The sequence below is a fragment of the Lucilia cuprina genome, chromosome 4 (genome assembly GCF_022045245.1).
Source record: "Lucilia cuprina isolate Lc7/37 chromosome 4, ASM2204524v1, whole genome shotgun sequence".
NCBI lineage: Eukaryota > Metazoa > Arthropoda > Insecta > Diptera > Calliphoridae > Lucilia > Lucilia cuprina.
The window spans coordinates 35,554,222-35,578,712 of NC_060952.1; the positions used below are offsets into that span (position 1 = coordinate 35,554,222).

General features: G+C 30.0%; 1 protein-coding gene across 2 annotated transcripts in view; it reads right to left on the reverse strand.

Annotated features, from left to right (window-relative positions):
* Positions 1-16,052: 16,052 nt before the first annotated feature.
* Positions 16,053-24,491, reverse strand: part of LOC111681530 (dopamine receptor 1) — a 129,232-nt gene continuing 120,793 nt past the window's right edge. For both annotated transcript variants that reach the window (XM_046948646.1, XM_046948645.1), the window contains exon 7: positions 16,053-20,482. In XM_046948646.1, coding sequence (XP_046804602.1) covers positions 19,942-20,482 — 541 coding nt within the window. In that variant the 3' untranslated portion in view covers positions 16,053-19,941. The remainder of the gene's footprint in view (positions 20,483-24,491) is intronic.

The following is a 24,491-nucleotide window of genomic DNA, read 5'->3' on the forward strand; positions in this document are numbered from 1 at the left end:
ACTGCAAATTTCTCTTCCATTTCCTTTTCTTCTTTTCTCTTAATATACTTACAGGTATCACATAGGATCCAAAAGGACCCACGTGTGCACGCTTGCAGCCTGACCGACCAAGTTAAGATGTTTCTTGGGTTAAACCCAAGTTTTCGAATAAAAGCTCTTTTTTTAAAAATTTTTAATATTTATTTTAAAAGAATAAATTGGTGAACAATTTTGAAATGATACGAGTTGAAAATGATTTTGATAAAAAAGGTTAATATGTCTTTTATGTAAATTTAATTTAAAACGTTTTATAATATATAATTTTATAAACCAAAAATCCCTCCTTATGAAGACATGATTGAAAAATCTATTATAATGTTAAAAAATAGTTTTTGAATAAAGCTAATTTCTTGAAGCCATATTACATAAATATTAGGCGTATACTTATTGAAATTAAATAAATATTAAGTATACGCCACCATGTATTTAAATTATTTAGTTTATGTTGAAAAAAGTAAATTTTTAAAACCTTAAACTAAATTTTAGTATATTCCATAAGCATTAAAATACTTAGTTAGCCAGTCCTTTACTTATTCACTACAAGCACTTACTATAGCTTCTAGCCGTTTTGAAAAATATTCTTTTCTTTCTAAAGAAAACTTTAAATGGTTAGTTGTAAAAGTATAAAATGTTACGATAAAGTTTTATTTTCTTAAGAAAATAATTTTTGGTGGTTATAACAAAAGAAAATTTATACAAAAATAAAACTTCTAAAGACATGTTTTTTGCTATTCTAATATTTTTTAGTTTCATTATTTTCTTTACTTTTTATAAAGTTGTTTTACACTAAGAGCAAAGAACAAAAAATGCAATAGTTGTTATTAAAATGCAGCAGCATTTGAAAAAATAAAAATAAATAAAAATTTTATGAATATTTATAACAAAACAAAAGTTTGGCTGAACAGTATTATCGCCTATAAATGCAAGAGCATAAAGGCTGGTATAGTCAAGTATATTTTAAATTATTTTACTTAAATATAAAAGAGTAAAAAAAATTCACAAGTTAATTAAAAAAATAATAAAATTCTATTTAATAGCTCTGTTTATTTAATAAAAAATATATTTTATAACAAAGTTAGAATTTTTATCAACCAATTGTTTTTTATTTGATTTTCATGTTTGCCTTTCTAATAAAAGCTAACAATGAAAACAAAATCAAATTTAATTTTGAAGTTAAAATTTTTTATATTATTCGAAAAGCGTGACCACAACCTAAAGAATTGCTTTAAAATAAAATCAAATTAATGTGTTGCAGCACCCTTTTTTCGAAAGACATAAGTATGTATACTTTAAAAAATCCCATTATATATGTGTAAAAAGGCAGAGGCGTAATACAGAGGTAATGATTATTATGCTTATAAAAAATTAAGGATTATTTGAACGGATGATGACGGACATTATATCCGAGGGAATTATTGTACAATTTTCAAATACTCAGTTTCCTGTACAAAATTTCTTAGCAGACAATCAGTCTTGACTTCTTTTAAACAAAATGTTGATGACAAATTCTGAGATGGTGATCTATTAAAGAAATAACTGTCTAGTGTTCAGAAACTCAGTTTACTGCAGGTGGTAACTTGGAATTTTTTAATCACTATTCCTGAGGGATATTTCGATGAAAGCTTGTACAATATAAATGAAAGCAGCAGTCAGTGTTTCATAAAAAAACATGTTAAGATGGAGGATAAAGAGAGTAGTGAGCAATTCACTGGCCAATTTATCAGAAATTGATGTGTTATCGAGAAATCTGCAAACACACTCCATACTGCGAATGAGCTTCAAAAATCTATTGAGTTGTATAGTGGGCTGTCTACGATATGTTACTCCTCTGTAAAGATCGAGTATCCCCATATTTCATCAAAACTTGTAGAACTTGGTTTTGCAGCCAATGACTCTAGGTGGCCGGGACTATAAATTGGTATTTACAGTCTTCTGCCTGGCTTAGTCCTTGCAGAGATTAAAAAGAGGTCTAACCATAGAACCACACAATCTGGTACTTCGGGTGGCCCACAGGACTATGCCTTGGCTTGTCAGTTGGTTGAGGTTCCTTCGGTGCTGTTACCGAAATAACAGATACCCCACAGGGGAGTGCTATAGGAATAAGCGTTGAAAATGAGTTGGTTTTAATTGTATATGGTACGGTATCAATGTGGGGTATGACAGCCTCAACCACCCGTTTACATATAATAAATGTGCCGTATGTTTTTCTCTCATGAATGTGTCGGATAAATGAGATGTGTGCTGGGTTCTCTGATGATAGATGAAAGGGATCATATACAAATGTTACCATTGAATTTTCCTTCTGTTCATATCAGAATTACCACAGTGTGTCCTTGTAAGTAAGAACAAAGTCTCGGCTTATTTGATAGATTCGAACTTTGGTCTACCAGTTACGTCTCTATGTGCTGTTGCTAAATCAACACCGACCATTCCTTTTGCGTGGTTGTAAACTGAAGTGATGTTTTACATCTCGGAAGTTAAGCAACGAGGCAGCAATGGTCAGAGATTAGATAGCTCAAGTACTTGTACATGGACCGGTATATCCATGTACAAAAATGGCAACCTGCGTGTAAGATACACAAAGAGGTAGTGGTAAGTTGTTTACTTTTTACGCACCCAGTGGTTGAAAAAGTACCACCGTTTATACCCTCGCCAATAAAGTGGTGTAGAGTATAAAAACTGTTAATTTCTTTTATCTTTCATCTTTTTATAGCAAGTATATTAGCTCTTTCATTAGCGTTTATTTTCGAGTTGGCTGGCAACCATATGATGTATGTACAAAACTTACTTGAGCAGATTTTTTTGAGAAAGACTAAAAAATTATTCTTATTTAATGTATAAACTATAAGTTATAAAAGGATGAATTTTTTGTGTATTACATAATCAGAGCAAAAGCACAATATCTTTACAGCATACGTGGTGTAGGGTATAAACACAATTCATCAAAATCTGAAGAAAAATACACTGTTATTTAAAAATACAATGAATCCATTACAACGTTACGCCCCTGTCTACAGAAAACAAATCCTATTTCAGCATATTAAACCCTTAACAGCTATAAATAAAATCATATAAAAAAAGGCACACACCTACCGATATAAAATTGATGTTCCCCCCTAATCGGTTTATGGGTTTTAGGGTCATAAATGAATGCAACATGTGTGTGTCTGCAAGTTTAATAGGTTATAAAAAATAAATAAATAAAATGATGTATGAGTTAAATGGTAAAATGTATACAAGTACAATGTAAAGCAACAACACATTCTTATACTGCTAAACAAACGGATATGTAAAAGGGAGAAAAATATTTTCATTTCCTTTCTCATTATCAAAGCGAGAGAAAAAAAAAAAAACAAAATGTATACAAAAAAATTGAGCATATTTGCCATTTTGACTCTAACAAGTGGATAATAATATATTATGGCTTTTAAATGTTATACAAAAATAAAAACTAAAAATAGAAAATTTGTCAAAAAAAAAAAAAAACAAATGAAAATGTTTTGTTTTTACCTGTCAATACAGGGAATATTTTTTACGAAACTTACCCAGCGAAAACTCTGCATTTCTCTTAAGTAACTTAAAATGAAATTTCAAGAAAATTCAAAAAGTGCAAATTCGTATGGTTTTTAAGCTCCCTACTTGTAAGCACTTATTTAAGTAGTTATGTTTATGTGTTTTGTAAAGCGGATTTTTAGCTCATTACTTTTTAGTATAAGTTTTTGCTGGGTATAAATATAAAAGAAAAAAATATTAAATCGTACAATCTTAAATCAGTAACAAATAAGCTGGGTAAAATAAAGTTAGTAGCGAGTTAAACGAGTCGTAAAACGATGTTTGTATTAAAAGTAACAGCAATGAAATTTATTATATTTAGAAAAAAACAAGTAAGAGTGCTATATTCGGCTGTGCCGAATCTTATATACCCTTCACCATAGTGTATTTTAAACATAATTGATCTTACAGTCTTGTTAATAAAAACATTAAAAAAATTTGAGTCGATTTAAGCCGAATGTTTCGGCGGCGGCTCAAGCAACTAAATATAGTTCGGTGGCGGCTAAGCTCCGACTAGAAGCCGGTCGACTTCGACCTCTGATTCATTGCTGGTAAACATTGACGAGACGTAGATTTTGTTTTTGTTTATCGTAAAAAAAATTGTTTTCAAAAGCACTTGGGAAAAATTTGTGTTAGTTTTAAATTTCAAACTTACATTATTCGCATAAAAATTATTGTACAATAACTCACAATCTACTCTCATATAATTGAAAACGTTTTAAATACTTTTTTCTATTCTTCTTGTTTTTCTAAATGTTTTAAATACTTTTTTCTATTCATTAAAAAATATATTTGCAATACAAAAGGGAATATTATTTTAATTTAACAAAAAATGCAAATCATATTTTTTTGCTGTGTATTTTTTGTATGTTTGGATTCCAAACAAAACAAAAAAATACACAGCTGAATAAAACCAAATACATCTACACACACACACATGTAAATCTTTTTCTATATTCAGTGTTGTTGTTGCTTTTATAACAATTTTTTGATGAAATTTTCAGAGGTTGTCTTGGATTTTTGTTCATATCTCCGTTATTTACAGACCGATTTCGCTGATTTTAAATAGCGATCTTCTCGAAAGCATGTCAAATAGAATTATTGAAGATTCGGATTTCGCCGATATCTGAGGTCCTCTAAAAACTGATTTCAACAGACAGACAGACAGACGGACAGACAGACAGACGGACATGGCTTAATCGAATCCGCTATCTATAAGGATCCAGAATATATATACTTTATAGGGTCGGAAAATTATATTATAGAAATTACAAACGGAATGACAAACTTATATATACCCTTCTCACGAAGGTGAAGGGTATAAATATAATATATAAAATCATAAAGTTTACAGCTATTTTCTGTCTGTCAGACAAAACTTTAAGGGTATAAATATAATATATAAAATCATAAAGTTTACAGCTATTTTCTGTCTGTCAGACAAAACTTTAATACTTTACTGCAAATAATACACAAATCACTTTTAAATGTCATCATGATTTGTAATTCCTTTTAAAAATTAAAATTAATTATTTTCACTTTGAATGTTTGTAAAATCTTAACTTTCAATTTTATCCACAAGAAAATACATTTAAAAAATCTTTTTAAATCCTTGTGAATTATTTGTTATATATTTTCCCAAAGAAAATATTTTGGAAAAAACAATTTTATTTCCGAGCAATAAAGTCGATTAATAATAAAGACTTTTCAACCATAATGTCAGCAAGTTGTAATAATATAAATAAAAGTTCATTAAGTTAAGCTATTAAAATTTTAACTTTATTTAGTAACAATTTTATGTTTATTAACCCTTTTTCGGTTAACAGAGGAATATTTTAATGTTTCCGTTTTAAGGCATTTTAATCTGAAGACATAAATTTAAAAATAAAACCAGTATAAATATAAGTTTGGATATTAAATCTGGAATTAACTGAAAATAATATAAATATGTAGATATGAAAATAGTTGTGCAATAAAATATGTTAATACTTTTTTATACCCTACACCATTGTAGTGGGGGGGGGCGACTTAGGCTTTTGTTCTAATGTTTGTAACACCCAAAAATATTGATACAGCGTCCACCATTAACCGGTATAGAATCACTTTCTATATGTCCGCTTATTCGTCCGTCCGTCTGTCTGTCTTTGTGGCAAAGTAAAGCTTATACGTACGCTACAAATTTTCAAGATAATTTTGACATGACATTTGTCACATATTCTTATTTTGACCCAAGGACAAAGCCTGTTGAAAATGGTTAAAATCGGTCCATTTTGTGTTATGTTACCCTGATAAAATTCCCGAAAGCTTAATCTGCGGGTGAAAAAGACCAACGTGTAATAAGGCCGACACGGCATGCGTTCACATAATAACATACTCAATATTGTGGGGTATCATAGGGTCGACAATGCCCGAATATACATTTATACTTCTGCGAAATATTTTTTTACATTAGTATTTCATCCTTTATACCATTTTTCGGTTATATTCTTAATACTTATAATCATGCCTTAAAATATTAAGTCAATAAATGTTTAAAACATATTGGTTTTCAAAGTCCTTTATATAAGCAAATATTATTGAAAAAATCTATATTCGTTATTTGCCAAACCAAATCAATCAAAATTTTAGCCTTTGGATAAAAATATCCATATTTATGCTGAAATATTTTCATAAGATTATTAAGCCTTTAAGCCGAAAGGGGTTTTCGTTACCAAATATTGGTCAATATCAAATGTATACAATAAAAAAATTGATATTTGTTTCAGCATTACTGGCGCAGAGAATGATATCAAATATATATACATATTTTTATTTTTAAAAGATTTTCAAACTAAATGAAAAAAAATACAAGGTCACAATGTGATGCAAAACATATTTATGGCATTGGAGTCATTAAAAAAACGACCATAATGAAATGAAAAGCAATATTTTTCATTTTGTATTATTTAATCTTTGAAATACTCATACTTAAAGCATGATTCTCTTGGTATTTGTATTATTAATTTTTTGTTGGTTTGTTTCTTATATCTTTAAATAAATAATCATTTTGTAATAAATTGTTGAAAAATAATTTCCTTTTTTACGCCACCCAATAATGGTTATTTCAATGTTATTTTTTAAAATTAAAAAAAAAAACTGATTTAAAAGAAATAAAACCAAAATTTAAATTCATAATTAAGTTAAGTAATTGACAAGCTGATATGTAATTTGTATGTTTTTTCAATATTACATACATTCTTTTTTTCCATTTCCCTGTTCTGGGTTTCCCAAGCAACATGAGTGTTGTATATGAGGAAGAAACGGAAAAGTGACATTCAAAGATTAAGGTCTGTGGTTTCACAAAAGTACTAGCATACTCTATGGAATAACATCAAACTGTTTTTATAAATCTTATTTTTTATGAAAAAAAAAAAAAAACAAGCACAATCATGTTCATTAGGATGATTCTATTTGTTAAAGTTTCAATATAAATAAAAATTAAAAATATTATATTCGGATGTACTAAATCGTATAATCTAACTAAGTATCTGTTCTAAATTTTAAGCGATTTTCGGTAAAATACCTTTAAAACTTCTTCGTTATATTGATATGAGGTTCTGACAGTTATGAATAGCATCTTTCTGAAGGTAAACTTTTATGCAAGCTTAAGTTTATTAAAAGTGTTATATTTGGATATTCTGAATCGTTTAAATTGTATAATCTAACAAAATATGTGTTCTAAATTTTAAGCGATTTTTGGAAAATTACTTTTCAAACTTCTTTGTTATGCTGGTATGATTTTCTGAAAGTTATGAACAGAAACTTTCTGAAGTTAATCTTTTACGCAAAGTAAAATAATACATGAGATGGTAACCCATATATAAGTAAAAATAATAACTTACCATAGAAAATGGTAATACTGTAAACAAGGACAACACGTGAAAGCTTAGAAAAATCCTTAACACTTGGAATATCAAAAACTCATCAGGGAAAATTACCTTGATAAAATCTTCACCTCTAGATTGCCGGGACACGCTGGTGATGATCAAATGTATCCTCAGTCTTAACTTGGAACGATAAGAACTGGTATATCCAAATGCCAAAAATATCTCCATCCGGTGCTTTTGCCATCTCACAATAGAGAAACTTATACTGGATTGTTGATCTCATTCTGTGTAACACTTGGAATACCGAAAACTCGTCAGGGAATATTACCTTGATAAAATCTTCAGCTTGCAGGGACTACAAACTGGTGATGAACAATTGTATACTCAGTCTCTACTTGGAATGATATGATTGAACAAAAACTTCGGGCAATCTGGACTAGTTGCCCGCAAGACTTTGTTCTGTCAGATCAGTTGATCTGTAGTGGTTATTGTTTATAACCAAATACAAGAGGAGAGTAATAGGTTAAAGGACTATATATCCAAATGCCAAAAATGTCTCCCTTCGGTAATATTGCCATCTGACAATAGAGCAACTTATGCAGGATTGCTGATCTCATTGTGTGTGTTTTATTGCGTTGCTTAAGACAGCGGGATTCCTGTTAGTCCATTTTAGATTACTGATGTATGTATGTTGTAATCGATTAGGATTACTCTCACGCTGCTTGTTATTCTGCATGGTGATTACTTGGCAAGATATTATATAGCTTTATATCACTACTTTGAAAATAGTTGCGGTGGAATTACAACGTGTTAAACAATAGCAATAGGAACATCAGAGAAAAACAAAGTTTACCCCTATCACCTCAGCTATTTTTCATCGTACCAGAAAACACAATGACCATAGAGAGATGTACTATCACATGGAGGTCCTCATGCCAATAAAAGAATAATATGTTATGCAACTATTTACTTTTTACCGTGAAATGTTGTTTCGCGTTATCGACATATACGTATAAAACATAACTGTTTACGAATAATCTGGCTCAACGATAAGGATATATGGTATCTTGCCAAAGAGGAATACACATAAACACACATAAAGCATTGAAAATGCTGGTGCATTGGCTGACCATTAGGATAGAATTCTGTAAATATCACAAAGGCACTAGAATGGTATCTTCAAGAGCTGTGACCGACCAAAGGACATTTAGAGGTGTAGGACATACCAAGAACTAGACATGGGAACATGTAAAAGATGCTTTACAAAAGCCAAATGGTCCCAAGATGAGTAATGGAAAAATAAATTGAAAAGACAGACAGAACCAAAACCTGAGAATAAAAAGACAGAGGCCGGCCTAAATACATCTTGAGGTGCAGAACATTCCAAGAACTAGACATTGCTAGACATAGGAACATGCTAATGAAGCATGTAATGGAGAAATAAATTGAAAAAAACAGACAGAACAAAAATCTGTACAAACAGAAAGGCAGACAATTAACTTGATCAGGAACGTTATATTATGTAGCTTACCGTTTTATTTTAAATTACATGTATGTTAAAATTAACAGATTGTCTTATTTTATTACTTACAGTTTTTAAACATGTTAAAAGATTTCAAAAATAATTTAAGCCAAGTTAAATTAAAAGTTACTTTAAACTTTTTTTTGTAATTTTTTTTGTTTAAGTACGTGTCACAAACAACTTGTAAGTATTTATAAATGCATGTGTGAAAAGTGGCACTTTATTTGTTAAGACAGATGAATAATAAAAAAAAACAAAAAAGGACGAAAGTACAAGTATGAATGAACTTTGAAGTATGCTTTTCTTTAGCAAACACTGTCATTGACAAATACACAAACATTTATAAACCTGGAGTGGGAACATTAGGATTGTAACACAAAAATTAATAAAGATTTACATTTAAACTATATTCGAAACTTCCTTTGAATAGTTTTATGAAATAAAAAATCTTTTTTTTTTTGTAAAACTAAAAAAAACCTTTAATATTAAGAGCCATCCTAATAGCATATACGCACACATACTATTTAATGCGTGTGTAAATTTTTCTTTGTGAAGTATTAAAACAAAATAAACATATACACCAACGAAGTGTAAGACAAGTCAAACATACATGTTTACATACACATATGTATGTTTGCAAGTGAAAGTGCGCTTTTAGGCGTTTAAAATCTTTTATATTTCGCTAAGTTTAAATCCTTAAATATTTTATAAAATGTAATTTCTCACACTTGCAATTCAGTACTTGTATTTATGTGATGTATAATCACAAATAATGTCATTATTTAAACAGTTTGTCTAATTAAGTTAATATTAGAAGAACGAAAAAAGGTTAAAAAAAAGTAATACAACTGGATTATATTTAAATAATTATATATAAATTTTGGGCTATATTTAATGTAACTCATTTTGTCTTCTTGTTTTTTTATATTGTAATAAAAAGTATTTAAAACAAGACTATAATAAATGTTTTAACCAGTGTTTACTTTTACTAATATATTAGTCAGCATTTGCCTCAAAATACATATTTTTATCACTCGTCATACTAAAAATATTTAAACTTTTTCAGATTTAAATAACATTGTATACAAAATTAACCTTCAATGAAAATAAACAAAAATAATTTAAACCACAACAAAAAAACTTAAATTACAATAAAAAAAACAAACAATAATTTTATACGTTTAATTAAGTTTTTGCTCAATTTTTAAGTTTCTAAATTTCGAAAAAAAAAATCTGCAATTTTTAGTAGCAAAGTGATACAAAAATGATAAAGTTTCATATTTATTTTATAGTCATATAGAAGAGAGGTGGTGCTAGTGCTGCATATTTAAACGCTGGTTTTAACCACTTTTTATTTTAATACATATATATTTTTTTGCTTTTCTAACCACTTGAGTATATTTATGGTCATTTTACTTAAAGCATATTGTACGTTTTCGAAAAAAAAGTTTAAATACTGAAGTCATGTTATAATTTAAAGGTTAAAATTATGTTTGTTGGATTTTCCTTTGAAAGTTGATATTGTAGTAATGCTGTGAATTTGATAATATTTTCTTTGGAAATATACAGAAATATTAAACACTTCTCACCTTTGTTTGTTAATGCCAAAATATTATTTACTGACCCTACAAATTATAGATTTTCTCAATCCTTTTAGTAAGCAAAGTTAATTTGGCGATATTTGCTTGTTTGTCTGTCCATCTGTCTGTTATTAGGTCAATTAAATGTAACATTTGCAAAGTTTCATAGAACTGTATTTGATAACATTGATAAACAGACAGATATACAAACAGTGTTTTTTATTGGATACATTACACTGGTCTGCAAAATAAATGTTATTTGCTACGTGCAATTTTTGAGCATGATTTTAAACGTAACGTTTTTGAGTCGAGATATGGTTCACGTAGGAGTTTTACGCAATTTTCTTTGTAAATATCTAATCTAAAGTATTACTGTTTATTGGTGAATTTTGACCTTCTAGTCATTTTTGAAGGGCGTTTGTATGAAGCTAGGGTAAAATGAGGCCCGATCATTAAAAAAATCGGCAATGTCATTAAAAGTTCTATAGAACTAAGTTTTGCCAACTATAATTGACATAATAGAACACTTAACTATTCGGTGGTACGGTTGTATGGGGCTAGGCGAAATAATGGACCGATTTTATCCATTTTTAATAGGTTTCGTCCTTAATCATCAAATTATCTTGAAAAATACGACCTGTACCTTGCGCATAAGGTTTACATGGGCAGGCAGCCAGACGGCTGGACACAGCTTTATCGTCTCAGAAAACGATTCTAAGACGATTGATATACTTTAAGATACAAATCCAATATACCCTCCCCACTTCCACCCGGGGGCATGTTACCTTGGTGAAGCCTCCGCCTTGGTGTTATTGCTATCCCGGGGTATAAAGAGGTGGCCAATACCTCTAGTCTGGCCGGGACTAAAAAATTGGTTATAGTCTACTGTTTGGTTTAGTCCTTGCATAGATTAAAAGAGGTCAGATAATCTGGTACTACGGGTGGCCAGTTGCCCTAAGGACTATGTCCTGGCTGGTCAGTTGGTTGAGGTTCCTTCAGAATCCACGTAGTGGCTGTAGTTTAAACCCAAATTCGCGGGGAGAGTAAATGGCGGTTAAAATACTGATGTAAAGTAAAGGCAATATTTCGGGATAAGTTCGGTGCTGTTGCCGAAAACAACAGATACCCCACAGAGGAGTGGCTATGGGACTAAGCGTTGGAAATGAGTTGGTATTAATTGTATATGGTACAGGATGAATGTGAGGTTCGGCGGGCCTTAACCCACTCGCCAATCTAATGAATGTGTCATATGTTTTTATCTTATTAATGTGTCGTATGAATGAATGATGATGGATGATACCATTGAATTTTTCTTCCTTTTCCAGATATGTTCAGAGTATATTCTGTTCATATCACAATTACCACAGTGTGTCCCTGTGATTAAGAACAATGTCTTCGGCTTATTTGATGGATCCGTATTTCGGTCCACCGGTTACGTCTCTAGGTGCTGTTGCCTAATCAACAGAGACCATCCAATGGTCATAGATTAAATAGCTCGAGTATTTCAGCAAAGTACTTGTGCATGGACCGGTCAAAGCCAATGTACAACATTGCCACCTAAGTTCTTCATTGAAGAACAAAGTGACGATAGTAGATCGTTCTCAAGTCTACCCAGTAGATGAAAAAGACCACCGTGAGATAAGGCCATTAGGGCAAGTGCTCACGTTAAAACTCTCGTCAGTCATACCCTCCTCACTAATTGTCACATAATTGTCCATAGCTCTGAAACTACTTAAAGTGCAACATATTTTTTTATATTTCCTATTAATGCCAAGGATTGTTTTTAAAATCATGTAAATAGAATATTTTATTTCCAAAAGGTTAAAGGTCAACTGTCATAATGTACAGTAGTCCTGAGACAAAGGTGAATTTGATTTCACTGTGTATTTTTTTCTGTTTGTTTAATTTTTCATACAATTTTGTATAAAAATTTTACTTTAAATTTCGTTTTGGTTAATAATTCCTGAACTACACGGCCGTCTATCGAAAAATTTCATTAAAATGGAGAAGATTGTATTTTTATAATTTTTAACACGTAGCTGCCTGACTTATTTCACATTGAATTATACACTATGAAAATTGATCTTTATCCTTTTGTAAGTAAAATATTCTATTTACACGATTTTAAAGACAATATCTTTGGCTTTAAAACGAAATCAAAAATTATCATATGGGATTTCAAAGTTATGGGCACTATTTTGTTATATACATTTAGGCAATTTTAACATATTTTTAAAAATTTCAAAGCGCGATATTTTTGTTCCGATCAAAATCTCATTGATTTGAGAAACACTTTTAAACCTTAATTTGTATTGGAAAATTCATTAAAATCGGAAACGATAAATTCGATGAAAGATATGGATTCTCCCTATGTATGTATTTGTTTGGATTTTTATATATATATTTTTTGCAATCAAAATGTTTTTGGAAAATTGGTATTTTTTTGGAATTTTTTTGGAGGGCCTTATTCGGCGGTTACGTTTGTATGGGTACTAGGCGCAAAAGCTTTATTTGGGAAGAATGACGAACATATGTAGGTAAAACGACACACAAAATGATTCTGAGGCGATGATGTACTGGACGAAAAGTGTATGTGCCAATTTTTTTCAAAGTGTCTTAAAAATTGCGACCTTAAGGTTATGCACAGCTTTTCGCGGATTCACACACAGACGGACGGACACTGCCAAATCGACTCGGCAAGTGGTTTTGTGTGTAGGACAAATTTTTTAGGGTGTTACAAACATCAGCACAAACGCATAATACCATCCCCAACACAGTAGTGGAAGGAATAATTGGCACTATTGAGGGGGGAGACGTTGTTTTCGGATATATGTGTTCTAGATGAAAAAAATAGAAGGATTTTATCAATAGGCTTCATTCTTGGATTAAAAAAGAGTAAACAAAAATGCGAATTTGATAAAATTATTTTAAAAATTGCAAACCCTAGCGTGCGCAAAAGCCTTACATGGATGGAAACACAGACAGACGGACATAGCTAAATCGAATCTAAAAATGATTTTGAGCCTCTTCATATTCTTTATAGTGGGTGTTTAAACATCAGCACAAACGCATAATACCCTGAACACTATTATATTGAGAGTATGAACTTGTTTTTATATGCGTGCATGGCTGTGTGTTCACATCATATTACATCATAAATAAATAAATCTTATTTTTTTTGATGGATTTTTATTTGTTTTTATTATTTTCGTCTATAAATCATGCAATTAATAAAGTTATATACGTCCTGTTGATTTTATAATAAATTAAGTTGGCAACTTTAATCACAAAAGAAATTGTATTAATAATTTTTATCACGTTAGGGTGAGTTTTGTTTTATTAACATTTAAGAAGATTTTTAATGTTTTATGTGGCGTTAAAATAAATCTGTGGATCATAAATTATATTTTGGATTTTTTTTTTGTTCTTTTATTATCATAAAATTTTATTAAAAGTAATCATTTGCTTTAAGCTAGATTGTATAAATATATATTGTGAAGTTAAATTTTAATTTTATTTTTTTTTTTTTGTTGAGTAATTACTTTATTCTTTGTAGTTTAAAATGTTTGTTTAAATTTCACTGTTTTCTTTCTCACTCCCTTCTAATGTTGTTGTCATTTCTCAAACTCACAAGTAATTACGTAAATATGTTAAAAATTTCAACATTCATTATTTACCTGGAAAAATTTATTAAAAGGTACAAAAAGCTCAGCGTGACAATTAACAAAGATTTAAAGTAAATTTAAATTACATGTAACAATATTTGCTATAGTTGAGTTCAAAAATATAGTGGTGTATTGTGGAAGTTTTATCTCACTTTTGTTGGAATTTGGTAAAACAGCAGAATATTTCTATAAGAAGAGCATAAGTATTTTGTTTTATACACTGCTAAATTTGTACCCTCATCTATAAATGTTAATATCCTGTTTATTTGTTTTGTTAGTTGTCAATCAACTTACTATCTCAGAGCAAGAGAAAATTTAATTAAACTTTTAATAGAATATTTAATTTCAAATTCAAACTAGAAAACACGTAGACAAATGCGTTTATTAGTATTTTTAAATAATAGTAATAATTTGTGCAAAAATTTGAAATAATAAATAGAGTTTTAAAAAACCACAAATTTTAATTATGCCAAATAAAGTATAAAAATGTTAATAATATCAAACAAGTGAGCAAAAGTATATACACATACAATGTGTATAATAATTTAATTTCTTAGAATTTCAGGAAAAAACCTTCATTGGAAAGTAATGAGTAAATATTAGAGTATTTAAACGATTAATCATCGTTTGGTTAATCGATTATTTTTTGACGATTAATCGTTCGAATAAATGAAAATTGTCAATTTTCAAATAACGAATAAACCGAATAATTTCTATCAATTAACCAATTAAGAAAAACTCACTATTTAGCGGTAAAATTACTATATATTTTCTACAAAATTTAATATTTTTAATATTTTCTTCTTTTCTTAATTTCTTAATCATTTTTCTATAATAAAGAAAATTTATTTGAAGGTGTTTGAAAACAACCAGTTTTATGGGAACATTGTTGTGTTCTTAAGTACATATTTCTAATAAGTTCTTCAGCAACAGTTATAGTTGAACTAGTGGAACGTATGAATTCTTGAACTCGTTGAAAATCTTAAAAACTGTAATTTCTTTATATAGAAAAGCATTTCAGGAATAACCAGGAATAATTTCTAATATTTGAGAAAAAACTAAACATAGAATTGAAGTGAAAATAATATTTTTGTTTATAAACCATGCTAAAGTTATTTTCAAACATGAAAAAATCTATGCGTGCCGGAAACTGTGGACAATTAGTATTAATCAGCTCTTATGCTCCTGTAAGAGGACTTTAAGGAAGGAAGTTTAAATAACATCCGATTTCAAAAGATGGAATTCCAAATTTATGTTAAAAAGTTGGTATTAATATTAATTTTTAAATAGAGCTGAGTTCCTCCGCTTCGAAATAATATAATTTATTTCAAATCATCAAGATTATCAAAAAGAATTGGAAATCTTTAAAAAAAATTGTCACAAAAAAGTAATTAAAAGTTTTTGAGTCGAAAATGAAACCTTTTTAAATTTAACTTATTTTTTTGTTTTTTTCTCTAAGTTAGACAGGTAAATAATATAGATAGAATGTACAGATTCCCAGCTTCCATTTGATACCAATATTAGCATTATAAAATACATATAAATATTTTAAATATTCGTTTGTAGTCCTTTAAACTTTGAAATCCTTTTATAAGGACATAAAAATTGGAGTACGAAATTCTATAAGTGGAATCTATTTTCACATGATTGTTACAGGGTGAAACATGAAGAAAATTATTGTAAAAAGCAATAGTAAGATCCAGTTTCTTTTTATTCGAATAACCAAATAATTTTTAATTATCCGATTATTAACCGGCTAACGTAAAATCTTAAATAATTATTTGCTATTTTAGCTATTTTATTGCGCGTCAAATAATGGTTTTCAGATACAAAGTTAATGTTGTTTTCTTGTTTATAAAACACAATTCTTAACACGCAATTAAATAAAATGTGCAAACAAAATGACAAAGCCGAAAATAAAGTACTTCTCTTTCAGATTAAAAGAGAGTCATTATTCGTGTACTTTAAAGTAATGCATACGGCAAATAGTCATTGAAAAGTAAGGGGTTACGGAAGTACAACCCATTACCAGGTTTTTGCTAGGATAGTAACGATATCCAACCAAAAATATTTTCGAAATTATAAAGTGTAGGGAAATCTGCATTTTGATTGTTGGAAAAGACATGTAACAATAGTTTATTATTTCTTTTTATTACTAATAAAAATATTAAGGGAATTTTTGCACAGAATCTCGTTATGAGTCAAATTAGATATGTCCGTCCGTCTTTGTGTCCATTTAAATCTGGTGCGCATGGAGCAGGTCGCAATTTTCAATATAATTTGATTAAATTTAGCACAGTATTCCCGAATATTATATCAAGAAAAATTGGCAAAACTTAGTTATATAAAAGTCTTAATGATACTGCCGATTTTCGTATTTATTGGGCTTCACACTAACTCTCCTCCAGAAAATGATTTAAATGTCAAAATTTACTTATAAACACTAATTACAAAAAAATCTACATAAATAACTTTAATGTATACGCAAATTAGTCTACCAATTTGAAAAAGCTTTCTTGTAGAATATATCTTTCTTTTTACCAATAAGTAAAAATGTTCTGGAATTAGGGTAAAAAACTAAAATTAATATTATATAATTTAAAAATAATCCAAATTTTTAACATATTTACTTGTGTAGGGCATCATATCGTCGATCATGCCGAGACTATACATTCATACCCATTTTAAATTATTCTTTTAAGAAAAAACAAAAAACTTCATAACAATTAAGTTTGAATCTTCTCTCAATACATTTCAATGCGTATACTTGCTATAATTATACAATATCAATCATACGCCTATATTCTACAAATGAAACTACTTTATATGAGTTTATATATATATTTATACTTTTCTTCAAATAAGCAATGTTGTTGTTGCTATTTTGTCAAAGTATGCAAAAAATTTTATTTTTTGATAAAATTTTCAGACGTTGTCTCCGAATTGTGCTTATAATTCTGTTAATTATGTATGGATTTTGCGGATTTGGATAGGAAACTTTCCATAGGTATGTCTCAGATACTTCGGCGTTCAGAAATCCGAACAATAATAGAATGAGTAAATAAAAATAAACTTTATGACCACATAAGGTCATAAAGTTTAATCTAAGTTTAATTTTATAGGATTGTAAGAAATCTTTAACCGAATACTCTACCAAAAGTAAGGTTTACATAATATGAATATCAGGTCACTGTAGTAGACGTCAACAAAAACGTGAATGTATAAATAAAACAGGGAAGTTAACTCGAGATAGTTAACCTGATGAACACAAAACCATTCAATGCAACGAAAGCTGAATTAAAAATATGGGAGAAAGAATCCCATAAGGTCTTCTGAAATAGTGACCTTGATAAAAATAAGATTAGAAATCTCTTTGAATCGAGCTAGAATGATTGTAGGCATTATTCACTTAAAATACGGACACAGCTATACAAAATTGGACGTGCGAATTCAAACGAATTTAAAACATGTGGAGAGGACTGTCAAGACATTCGTTGAATATCTAGATTATCTTGTCGTCTTGAAATGAGCTAGTCGGAGGTTACTATGATGGTAGGTATTATCCACTTAAAATACAGGCACATCTATTCAAAATTGGACGTGCGGATTCAATCGAATGTAAAATATGTGGAAAGGACGACAATCATCTCCACATGTATTTTATACACGATGCTTACCACTATATTGTTTATGCCACTGGCAGATATTAATTGAAGTTAGTTCCAATTATGCTGAGAGTGATATAACATTTCTCACCAATTAGAAATATCTTAAGAATTATGTTCAGGAAACTTAGTTTCTGAAAGTAATTCCTTTATTTTACTAAAAAATATTTCTCTTTCATGTAGTATTTCTTTGAATTCATTGTAATTTAACATCTTTTTATCAACGTAACTCATATATTACTAAGAGAATTATTGAAGTTTTGTATACTGAAAGGGTCTTCAGAATATTGATTTCAACAAGCACACATATAGACGGACAGACATACAACAGACATGGCTTCATTGACTAGACTATGTATTAAGAACCAGAATATATTATGAAATTATATATTGTAAAAATTACGAACGAAATAAAAAATTTAAATATCCTTTTTACGAAGTAAAGTAAATATTTATATATGTAAATGAAGAGTGTATAACTCTTCAATTCAAAAAAAATATATTTTATTGCATTTAAAAATATTATTTATAATTGAATAACTACATATGTAAAGCCATTTAATCCCATTTTACGAAATTAACGAAAAAAATCAATTAAAATTCTATACACGAAACAGCATAATTTAAATTGAATTAAATTAAAGCCATTTATTAATAGACAGCATGTATAATAGAGTGTTCAAAAGAAAATTTTTTTTAAACAAACTCTTAAATGTAGTTTATCACTATAATTGTTTATGGAAAATATGAAATATTAGATATTTGAAAACTTCTCCTTTAACAGACCTAAGCCATATCTTTAGAAACTTCAGTTTTCTAACAGAATCATTGCTTATCAGAAAATCCATTCATAATTTTTTCTGACTAGATTTCTATTAAATAAGATACGGTGTAAAATAAGCATTTATTCGAAAATATACTCTGTTTCATAGTTTTGGAATAAAATGTTTAAAAAATATTTTAATTAATATTTATAGAAAAAAGATTTTAAATTTAAATATAAAAATTGTCATACAACTCTAAGACATGTATACAAATATCAGTCAATATACTAAAAAAAGGAAATCTTTTTCAACATGTCCCTATAACTATGAAACAAAGTATAATTTTAAAATTATATACATAAAATTCATATTTGTTTAATACCGTCAATTAATCTTTTTGTACACTTTTTGTTTGTAATTATTTATCACTAATTAATTTTAATAAATTTTTTCTCTGGGAATTTTTTCCTTAAATAATAAATATGTATGTTAGTTTGTCCACTCTCTTTTCATAAATATTGCTAATGATTTCATAATTAATTAGTCGTATTTAAAAATATATAATCCCATTTCTTAAGTAATTAGGATTAATAACAATAAAAACCTATTAAATACTAAAACGAAAAAAAGTTAAACAAATAAATAAATTCTTTGCTAAGGATATGACAAGGATAATAAAGAGTATTTTAGGAATTATTTAAAATAGCTTTGTTTTAAACAAAATTTAAATTTGTTTTAAAAAATTTAAATAAATTTTGTTAGTTATTTGTTTAACTACTTAAAGTTATAAATAAAAATTTAATAATGATTTGTTTAACGCTCACCCTGTAATCCAGTTGCTCATATACAATATGTATGTTTGTGTGCGTGTTAGAATGTGTGTTGAGTAGGATAATTGCTTTGTGTTTGTGAGTGTGACTAAAAAAACTTATAGTTGTTATAGTAGTGGTAGTGTAAATGGCGTCTGTTACTAGTATATACAAAAAAAAAATGTATTTTGTTGTTTTTGTTGTTTACTTTAATATGTAGTCGGTGTTTTTGTTGTTGCAGTTTTTCAGTTTTCCAATTGAGTTGTTTTTGTTGCTTTATTCTAAACTAATACTGTTTCCATTTGCTTACTATCGCCCATTCTTGTTGCTGTGTCCAGTGTCTCTACAACAATTGTCGTAGATGCCACTGTTACCGAATCTCAGGGACCATACGGTGTAATCGTCAATGAAGTCGCATCTGCTGAGCCGGAAACACAACATACCAATGATGAGGCATAATCGCTGGTTCGTTTTGTTGGTCAAATTGCAGACACCTGTTCCATTTCTGCTGACGAACGACCCGAGTTCATGGCCACCACATGTTTTGAGGCATAATCCGTAACAAAACGATCACTATTACGTGGATGTATATTGCCAATGTCTTGATTACAACACCAGGGATTACGTGTCGTTAGGATGCGTTTGAAAGCATCACGAAATTCCTTGTTGAATATCGAATAGATTATAGGATTGAAGGCGGAATTTGAATAGCCCAACCATGAGAGTATTTTAAATGTCTGCCCCCCTATACACGTCTTACAGAAGGCAGCCACAATATTGACACAAAAGAATGGCACCCAACAGATGAGAAAGACACCCATTATGACACCCACCGTCACGGCAGCCTTGTGATCCGACACATGGTACGGTGAACTATGATGCAGGTTGCGTACTTTAAACTTTTTCTTTTCTTGGGGTTTGGTACGTCGTATACTTTTGTAACGCTGCTTCTCCGCCACCTCACCAGGTCTCGTTACAGCCTTGATGGATTTCACGTGTTTTTGAGCATAACAGTAAAGTCTGCAAGTAAAGAACAGTAAAAGTTTAAAAATTAACAAAAAAAATTTTACCCAAAAAAAAAAAAAAAACTCATGCTTGTAATAATGTTAAGTAGAAAGAATATTTAATGAGCATAATTTATGACAGGTTCTATCTTTGCCTTAAAATACATATATTTTTTCGCACAGAAAAAACAGCATATTATTTCGTTTAAATATGACTAAAAGAGAATGATGAATATTTCCGCTGCTTTAAAAAGTCTAGGGGTACAACAAAAATGCAAAAAAAAAAAATTAAGTTCCTGTTTTATTAAAGCTACTATACAGCACCTTACATACATATGTATGTAAGGTGCTGTGTATAAATTGGCTGCCCATCCAGCAGAAAGGCACAACTTTTATTTAATCATGGCATTTAGGGGAAAATTGCCAGTACGTGTTAGTGAATTTATTTAGAAAGGTCTAAAAACAAATAGACCTTTTGTAAAATAATGTAAGTAAATGATATTGTTTTAGTTCGAATTTATATTGGGCTTATAAATTAAATGAAGATATCGGTAAATCGATTCCGAAAAAATGTAGTTCCATTTTATAATCATTTATTTTTACACCCTACACCACTTTAGTGGGGAGGGTATATTGTGTTTGTGCTGATGTTTGTAACGCACAATAATATTGGTCCTATACCAACCTTAAAGTATACCAATCGACTCAGAATCATTTTCTGAGTCGATTTAGCTATGTCTGTCCGTCCACGTAAACCTTGTAATCAAACTACAGGTCGCAATTTTGAAGATAATTGAATGTAATTTGGTACATAATCTTCTACTGTAATCTTCTAATAGGACAAATCCTATTGAAAATGGTTAAGATCGGTTTATTATTTAACCTAGGCCCCTTACAACTGTACCCCCGAATAGGGCTTGTAAACATTGTAACCAAACTACAGGTCGCAATTTTGGAGATAATTCAATGAAATTTGGCCCATGATCTTCTATTATACCGTAGAGGAAGCCTATTGAAAATAATTAACATCGGTCCATTATTTAACCTAGCCCCCCATACAACTGAACCCCCGAATAGAGCTTGCAAACCTTGTAATCAAACTACAGATCACAATTTTGGAGATAATTCAATTAAATTTGGCACACGATCTTTAATGGTACTGTAAACGAAGCCTATTGAACATATTTAACACCGGTCCATTACTTAACCTACGCCCCATAGAACTGAACCCGCCAAATAGGGCCTTTAAGTTCATAATTATGTTAATATACAAGTATCTCGACAAAAAGCTGCAAAACCAAGTTCTATACTAGTCTTGATGACCCTGATGAACTTTATAATTATATTTATTCGTATACAGGTGTAGGGTATTATATGGTCGGTCTCGCCCGACTATAACTTCTTACTTGTTTTTTACTGACGTTAAGCTGGTAGGTGTTATTCTGCATAGGAAGACTCTGTTGTTGGACTTGGAACATTCTAAAAAGCCAAATGAATTAAATACATACAAGTTCTAGTGTTGCTATAATTAATCTTTATACAATCAAAATATATATCTTTTAATTTCTTGGAGATATTTCAAGTCATTAGCTCATTCAGTTTGAGCCGCATAGTATTTTAAAAGAAATACGGAGGGACAGGCAGACATTAAATTTAAATCAACTACAACATTTAACAGTGAATGACGTTTTAGAAAGCAAAAGTTGATCTGGTAACGTAAAGAAGATACTTAGATATACATATAAGCGTAATTTCGTATCCAGACCACACGCAATATAGAGCCAAAAGCTGAGATATATTTTTATTGCCTTATCGATATATTTAAAATTTCAACAATTAAATAACTATAGTCTGTTGTGGCCGTGGAATGTATTAATTTCCAATAATAAAACCCAAATCGGAAGGTCCGGTTATATGGGGCTAGTGCAAAAACTATACCGATCTTTTTAAAATTTATTGTCAGCTTGTTATGTTTTTAGACCAAACGAGGTACACATGCAAAATTTGATCATGGTTTACGTGGTAGTTCACTACACGCGAATTGTCAAGTAAAATCGATGAGACTCCGTTTTGACCGTACCACTCCACTCATCAGATGTAGTATTTATAGTATTAGATCCAGCCAGTAGCTGTGTGAAAACTGAGGATATCATTAAGCCTAGACTCAGATATCTCACCAAAGTTAAATATGAAGTAATTGCCCAGGAAGCAGTTTCTCTTTACGTCTTTCACAGAGAAGATGAAATACTGCTTTTTCCTTTTCTCTGTCTTTGCAACTGTGACAGTGATAATTGAAAGAGAGCTTAAGCTGACCTGTATTTGTGCCCATTACCTAATGTCCTGTTATTACTGCCAGCAGCCTTGATATGTCCTGCCTACTTCGGTTTATAAGGTGTTTTGTGCGTTTCTTATTGAAATAGGACCACAATAACTAGGTCCACAATAACATGTGTCTAGATTATTTGTTTAACCTTTTGAAAAAAGAATCTCAGGATATTGCTCTTGAAAAAAACTTAACGGAATGCTACTGAAACGGTGTTGGAAATGTCTAGAGTAAATCCTTTTCTGGCATGCTGTTCAAGTTGGGTGCGGTCTCCAAAAACTTTTGGTACTTATCCACTAAAACTTGATATCTTGGCAATCTTGTCGAAAACGAAAAGCGCATTGGTATGTCTGGCTTTAAAGATGTATTTCTTACATTTCCTTTTTGTCATTTTTTCCTCGATTGGTCGCCAGCGTAGGCGTCTGATTGAGGAGTATTTGTTAAGCTTTTTGAGGGTTGAAGAGTGCTATGTCTTTCGCTCCCACTACCTGAAAGACTCACTACTACTGTCTCTTGACTAGAGGCGAGAAGTTCGTCTTCGGACGAGGATCCAATTTGATCATACTATCTTTAACACACAGACCGTCGGACGAAAGACAGACGGACATAGTTTAGCCGACTCAGAAAGTTGTTCTATTATAAAGAGCTCAAACGCATACTCTCCCCACTATAGTAAGGCAGTGTATAAAATTGGTGATCGCAATAAAATTTTAATTTCATGTCAGATATTTTAATCAACATTGGCAGATAAAATTTCAAGAGAATTTACTCTTACGTGTATATATAAAATACTCACCCTAAGATTTAACATCTGCTGCTTAATAAACCTTTTAAGTAATGTCAGTTTAATTTTCTCTATTTGTCTTTTACCATCCCGCTCAGACAACAAAATAAATACATCTTAGACAAGACATTAAAGGGAATCAAAATAAAGCAACCGGAACAGTTTTCCTTTTTTAGATTTATTCATCATACAACAACCCTTTGGTAACCAACATTTATAAGATGAATTAGACTAATTAGTTTTATTGTAGCTATTAAATTTTTTTTTAGTTCGTGACACTTTTTGTAATGTAAAATTATAAATTTTTTAAGAATATTTTTTTCGAAGATTTGTTGTTTTCTTGAAGAAAAAAAATATTTCTCAAAAGGGCATAAGAAGTTAGAATGTGCATTTAGATTAAACAAGATTTTGAAATATAATGTATGTAGCAAATAGTTAAACCCTTCACATTTCCGGCAAGCTTCCTCTTACAGAATGCGGTAACATGCTGTTTGCGAGATATTGCATACATGAAAAAATCCAAATTTCGAAATATTCTTCTATAGACCAAGTTGAAACGTATACCAATCTGAATAGTATGACATTTCCAAATGATGGTACTAAGCAGTTATACCCATATGTACATAAACATTTAGTTTATATTTGATGTGTTTACTAATCGGCTTAGAATTTTCTGAGCCGATTAAGCTATGTCCGTCTGTCCGTTCGTATGGATGCCCACGTAAAACTTGTGCGAAAGGTACAAGTCGCATTTTTCAAGATAATGGGATACACAAGACCAGGACGAAGCCTTTTAAAATGGTTAAAATCGATCCATTATTTGCTTAGCCCCCATACAACGGAACCCCCCGAAAAGAGCCTTTGAGCTCATATTAATACATTAATGTCCAAAATTCAAATATATAAACACTAATATTG